The 6,779-nt window shown below is 42.7% G+C and overlaps 1 protein-coding gene across 1 annotated transcript; it reads right to left on the minus strand.

Moving 5' to 3' along the window:
* Positions 1–728: 728 nt before the first annotated feature.
* Positions 729–6,037, minus strand: kcnmb3 (potassium calcium-activated channel subfamily M regulatory beta subunit 3; the record flags this gene model as incomplete). The annotated part of the gene is made up of 4 exons (XM_083673534.1): positions 729–1,121; positions 2,730–2,904; positions 3,252–3,455; positions 5,952–6,037. The coding sequence occupies 4 exons, from the start codon at positions 6,035–6,037 to the stop codon at positions 729–731; spliced, it is 858 nt and encodes a 285-aa protein (XP_083529660.1).
* Between the last annotated feature and the right edge of the window lie 742 nt (positions 6,038–6,779).

Raw genomic sequence — 6,779 nt, forward strand, 5'->3', positions numbered from 1 at the left:
TGAGATCAGCAGATCTTTATGATGCCTGGTGAAGCATTCAATTTATTAATATAGGTTGAATGCTATTTATATCGAGATCCTATAATCTGCACAGACCTGTGCAAAATATGTCTCTTAAAGGATCAGGGTGTATGTTTGTCAGAAATCTTGCCATCTCCGGCCATCACGGCGAAGTTCAGTTTGAAGTTCCAAACAACAACATCCTCCCTAACAATAATATAACCCCCCGAAATAGACTTGCAGTATTGAAATTAGCTGAAAGGCAAACATTGGTGAGTCCAGTCCCCTAGAAAACCCCTGGCAGTAACAACATGTTTATATGCAAATTGAGTGTTGTACCACTCCATTTTAGAAAGCGCTTTTTCCGGATCAAAACAGCGTTCTTTCAAGGGATCTCATTCCCTGATTGCTACTGATTAAACATAGTTATCACAACCATAAGGAAGATTTTAGAAAGCTTGAATGTTACATACTGGACCTTTAAACACAGAAAATGTCCTTCCCCAAACCCTGTCAGCAGTCACATACACAGCAGCAGTAGCAGGGTTGGTGACGCTTTGGTCATGAGTTCGATTCATATTGGGACCATATAAAAATGTATGCACCCTGTAAGTTGCTTTGGATAAAAGTGTCTGTTATACTGTATATCTAGTGTAGGGGACTTAAATGGGTAGTTGTGGTGGATAAAGTAACCATTACTTCCTCTAAACTGTCAGCAGTCACTACACTCAGTCCTCCTGCATGGGAGAGTGTCCAGACCTCCGTCTTAGTAGCTGGTAGAGCTTCCCCTGCTGGGTGTGTGTGGTGGTTCTGGTGGTGGCCAGCCTGCCTTCAGCAGCATCCTCTCTACCCAGCTCAGAGCAGATGTGAGAGAGGTGCTGGTTGAGCTTCACCAGCCCCACCAGCAGAGCCGCTCCACCCAGCATCAGGCTGGGCCACAGCAGGGACCACAATGCCAGCCTCAGGGTGTACTTCCTCTCCAAGATAGTGTCCTCAGGGTACTTTGTGGGGTTGGTGAGACATGGCAAAAAGCTCCCGTTCTTGACCAGAAAGTTTTGGATTCGAAGTGCTTCCTCTAGAAGTTCATTCTTGCCTTTCTGACATTTGGGTAGGTAGAAACACTGTCATGAAAAAAGGGGAAACATGTTTTACATTTCTTTGATATTGATACATTGATATATCATAAATGGCATATGACTTTTGGTCACAGTGCAATAACTAAACTGCACCACCAACTGTGACTGTCTGCCAGTCTACCTAAATGCAAATAGGCATAACTAACTCCATCCGGTAGCAGTTCGCATTAGATTCAAGACCCTGGTGCTCACCTACCAGGCGGTATAGGGAACAGCCCCTCCCTACTTGCAAGCAATGGTCAGCCCCCAAACCCCTGCCCGATCACTCAGTTCTTCCACCTTGGCTGGCCGCCTGGCATATGATACTATCCTCTACGAGGATGTCTTGGTGCCCCGGTGGTGGAACGAGCTTCCCACTGCTATCAGGACTGTAGAGTCACTACCTGTCTTCTGCTGTAGACTGAAGACCCATCTATTCAGGCTACATCTTGACTGTAGTGATGGGCAAATGAAGCTTTTGTGAAGCACTGAACCACTTGAGCCAACTGTTTCGAAAATGGGTTCATTACTCGAAGCTTCAGTTACAGTGACCTTTCCTGGCGAAGTGCAAGGCTGCAGTCAAATTAGGCAGGCTAGTTGGTGGACAGGAGGCTTTTAATTACGCATACACACACACACACACACACACACACACACACACACACACACACACACACACACACACACACACACACACCTCAATGAGCAGTGTTGGAGAAACTACTTTATTTTTGTAGAAAAAAGATCTTTTGTTCTGAAGCATCTTTGCTTTGATCACCCTTGGATTTAAAGTATCTTTGCTTTGAAAATGTTTTGATGCACACACACACTAACACTGAATATCATGTTCTATTTACAAATAAAGATTGATGAATGTGTGTATTGTGTTATTGAGGAGAGAGTGCTGGGGAAAATATGGCATAGGTTGGGTGTGTTTGTGTAACTATGGCAGGGGGTGATTATGTGGGATGGGGAACACTCAAAGATTACAAGAAGAACACTCAGAGAATACAAACGCAATACCAACAACTCAACAGCAACAACGCACCTACTACGACAATCCACAAATTGTGCATTGTTTAGAGCGGTTATAAAGTGTTGAGGCAGTCAAATTCAAAACTGTCGCAACCTGTCACCTGTCACCTGTCAGAATCGAGACGAGGCAGTGCCAGTGAATCACCTGATTGGACCGCGAACCAGTCAGGTGATTCATTCAGGCAATGAAGCAGTTGCTGCTTCGGACGTCATGTGTCACGTGATTTTTTTCGCAACAAAGCAAGCTTTGAAGCAGTGGTTCTATGGAATTGTAGTTCAGGGTTTGAAGCACGTATCGAAACTTCAGTGTCGCACTGCCATCACTACCTGACTGTCCCTCCTAAAGACCTCTTCACCCCCCACTACCCCTCTGTACAGTTCCTCTACTGTTATTTTTTTATTTATTTTTTTATAAAGTAATCCTTCCTTCTTCTAGCATTGTGACTGTCAATGGCCCCTGGTCCTAGCATAGATTTTGTTCTTCTTATGATGACTGATGTATAGATGATTCACTTACTTTACACAAATGTACTTGTTGTAAGTTGCTTTAGACAGTCAGGCACCACCACTATACTGTACCTCTGGGTTTAGTCGTAGTGACTCTTCATTGTAGTGTAGACGAGCCGTCTGTCCTGAGTGTGTGAGGTTGACTATGACCACTAAGCACGGCGCAGTGCTGACCCCCCTGCAGTCATCCCACTCATCCAGAACCTTAGTCTGGTTCAGAGAGCAGTTGGTCTCCCCATCCCAGCCACTGAAAACACAGCCATGAGTTTGAGATGATGATATGTTATTAGAAACTATTTTTGGCAAACTTTGTCACCAAGGATTATTGTAGGCTGTATAGTCAACAATAACAATTCAGAATTTTCATTATGAATAAATAAATAAATTAATCTATTTTATAATTAATCTATTTTATAATGTTTACATTTTGCATCATGTATTTGTTCATATTGTACTGTATCATATCATGAATTGTATATTTGTCATATCCTATCAAATCGTATTGTATGATGTGTTGATTTATTGGCCTCTGTACGCTTAAGAAAATATCTAGAGGAAACACTGGGTAATAACTGATTTGAGCACAGATCTTACCTGTTGAGGGAGGGTTTGACCAGAGTGATCCCCACCACAAAGTACATGAGCACAGAGAAGGCCATCATGGTGAAGCCCAGGAGAACAGCTCTGTCCTCCCCGACACTGGAGACAGGCACCTGGGCCTTGGCTCTATCCCCTCCGCACCCATCCCCCCCCCTTCTCCACACCTGCTCCTTCACTGCCACTGGGTGGAAGATCTCCCTGTATCTCACACACACACACACACACACACACACACACACACACACACACACACACACACACAAACGATATAATATTATACTATTATACTAATATATCATATTAGCAATCGAAAACATCACAAGAGATAGTACATGATGTTCTTGCAGGATGTGCAGGATGTAAAGGGGTGTTTACAGTAAATAACCATTATGGCCCATTATAGCAGAGGATATTAAAAAACAGCACTAACTCACTTTCTATTACATCAATTAATCATGGTATCCATGTAATAATAATAATAATAATAATAATAATAATAAAATCTGCAAGCAGCGATTAACGGGGGTCTAAGCCTCATGGCAAGGTCACAGGATCAGACGGCTGTCTGAGAATGGTCAAGGGGGAGCATTGGAGATGTACCAGGTTCATAATGATTTATGCGTAAATGCTCTTTAGCATCTGTAGATTGAAGAGTTACTTCATGAGTAATGGTTTTAGAGCCCAATGACTTGCATTAGCATTGCTAGTGACTGCTACGGCGAGACTACTGCTTACACCAAAACACTGGTGTAAAAAGTGATTGAATGGAGATTTGGCTAGTGGTACTGTGAATGAGAGAGGGTTGTTCAAATCATTAACTAACCCTTTAACTTATTGATCAGCATATTGTGGAAATTGTCCAACTCTGTTCAGAAAAGGAACAAGTTAATCTACAGACCCAAAAGAGTTCTATAGTTGAAAAGCAGTGATTTCAGTAGTCAGATGTAGACATGGACAACAACACTACAACTTGGCAACTGTTTTCTTGGCGTATTCTCAAGTCACAAGTTAAAGCCTAAGTAAAACAATACTCAAGGCAGCCACCTACTGGACTTTTCAGGTATCGCAGTTAAGTCACTGAGTACGTTTGTAGCATTAACTAACGAACAGTCAGGATCCCACACATACAACATAATCAAAGATAAAATATTCACTTGATCATACAATGCACCACTCGACTGCACTGTCAGAATCACACTTGATCATATAACCTGTCCTAAATACGTTATATCCACATTAATTAGTGGGTTTAGCTGACTAACTGACATTTGGGATCTTGTTTTCTATGCACAAACATCTCACAATCATTTGGAATTTTCAACCGATAAATGTAGCATACTACATAATATTGTGGCACGCAAAGGTCCGAATCCTAGCTCATGCTATGCTGTCACGTATCTCTTTCCTCCCTTTCCTGTGTATCTTCACTACCGCTATCAAAACCCCATAAAACAAGAAGACGGCCACGCCCCCTGGACAATTTACTGGTTAATAGCGGCCATGTTGTTTGTTCAAATGGTAAGCAAAATGTATCCTGTGAGCACCTCAGTCATTGATGTTATAGACCCAGTTTTGTGCAGATAGCCCAATAACTGTAAAAGCCTTAGCGTTTTAGGTGTTTTTCACTTTAGTCCTTATTGACTTTAGAGCCTTTTCTCAATTGTTTAGAGCCTTTTTTCTTTGCGTCCTCTCCTCCATCCTCCACTCCGTTCTCAAAAAGCATTGGAGGAGAATATGCAAGGGGAGGAACATAGAGCTTCTCCTCCAATGCATTTTCAGTAGGACACGAGTGGAGGACGGAGAGGACGCAAAGACTCATGTTCCTAACAATTGAGAAAAGGTAGTGGACTGGCTATCTGGAGCACCGGGAGAATACCAGGTGGACCGGTCGATTTTTGGGCTACGGGGCGGGTGAGCGTTGCGATCTGTGGGCTGCGGGGTCAGTGGATGGGCCGGTCGGTCTGTCGAAATGAGCGACGCAACCCACTACCCCCTCCCCGTCGGCTGATGGTCCAGAGCTGTTTTGTTGTCCCAGTCCGTCCCTGGGCTCCAGTCATAGGGTATGGGAGACATGGCCTTTCAAAGTTGGCAATTTCAAACACTTGTTATAGCGCCCCCATTAGGCCAATGGGGGTAATATTACATTTGGGGGTAGTGGTCACCACTTTCTATCATACAGCTAAGTTTCAAGTCTATAGCATGAAGCAACTCACGGGAAGCGAGGCACCTTAATAATAATATTAAAAACCCTAACAATAACAATTGGGTTCTACATTGACCACTAATAACATATTTTATTTGTAATGCGCATAAAACTGAGTGCATACAAATAAATAAATAAAATACACTATTAACAACAAGACTACAGGAAGGCCTGTCTGAAGAGGTGAATTTTTTTTATCTTGATTTGAATAAGAATAGGAAGCCTTAATTGCAAGGCAAATAGTTACTGGGCAGAGAGGAAACAGAAAAATGTTTGGTTTCTTTAAGCAAGGGATTTTTAATGGGTATACAGTACCTGGCTTCCACTTCATGATTGTTTTGGTTCTGTTCTGGCAGAAAGCTCCAACTATTTATGTTCTTACTGCATGCTTCCTAACAGTTAAAGCCACAGATGGACTTTGGTCCACATCTGTACGTAAATATGGTAGTGGTTTAACAGAGTGTCCAGCCCATTTGAACCCTGCACCTTACCTAGTCTGTCGCCTGCGTGCACCCTGCAGGTTGATGTTAACGGGGATTGCAAAGGACCTTCGGGGAGAGGCTGTGTTCAGGAACATCCCTGTTCTCAGATCCAGGTGGTTCTGCTCTGCAGTGGTGGGCCTCGGAACCCAATCAACTCCAACACCAAAACAACTTCCTTTCTCTAGTCTGTCTTTCAAATGGTCCTACTCCTACAGCGTAGTGTTGTATTCTCTCTCACTCTTTAGTTAAGCATGATGACTGAATGATCATCCTAGGGGGAAATATACTTCAGGGAATTGTACCCATGTTTTCCGAGGCTTGAAGGTTAGCAACAACATCCCCTCCTCTCACCCAAGTAGTTTCTATAGAAACTGCCCCAGGTAGGCCAGGTATGATGTTAATGACCTCCCATCGGACTCAAAACCAGCATCACACTGCCAACTCATGTCATGGAAAGTGGTATTCCCTGATTCAATTTGGTATTACTACTGTGTTATTACAGTATTACTACTATTGTACTTATACATGGCTTTTGCTCTAACCCATTCAAAGGGTCTCCCAAAACAATGTAGCTCAATACTGATAGACATTGACATTTATATGGCGTTATACAGTGATACACCTCAGCCAAATGCACCTCTGCCAAAACACAAATACTCACCTTTAGATTGGTTACAGTGACAAGGAAATCTCCCTACTACTTTAGAGGCTGCCTACCTTGCGTGGAAGTTTTATTCAAAACACTCCACATAACATATTACAGTGTACAGTATATCATATACATACATCCAAGATATAAAGATAAAGTTGAAGTTACCCTACCCGAATAGATTTGTC

This window comes from Argentina silus (genome assembly GCF_951799395.1).
Source record: "Argentina silus genome assembly, chromosome: 1".
Lineage (NCBI taxonomy): Eukaryota > Metazoa > Chordata > Actinopteri > Argentiniformes > Argentinidae > Argentina > Argentina silus.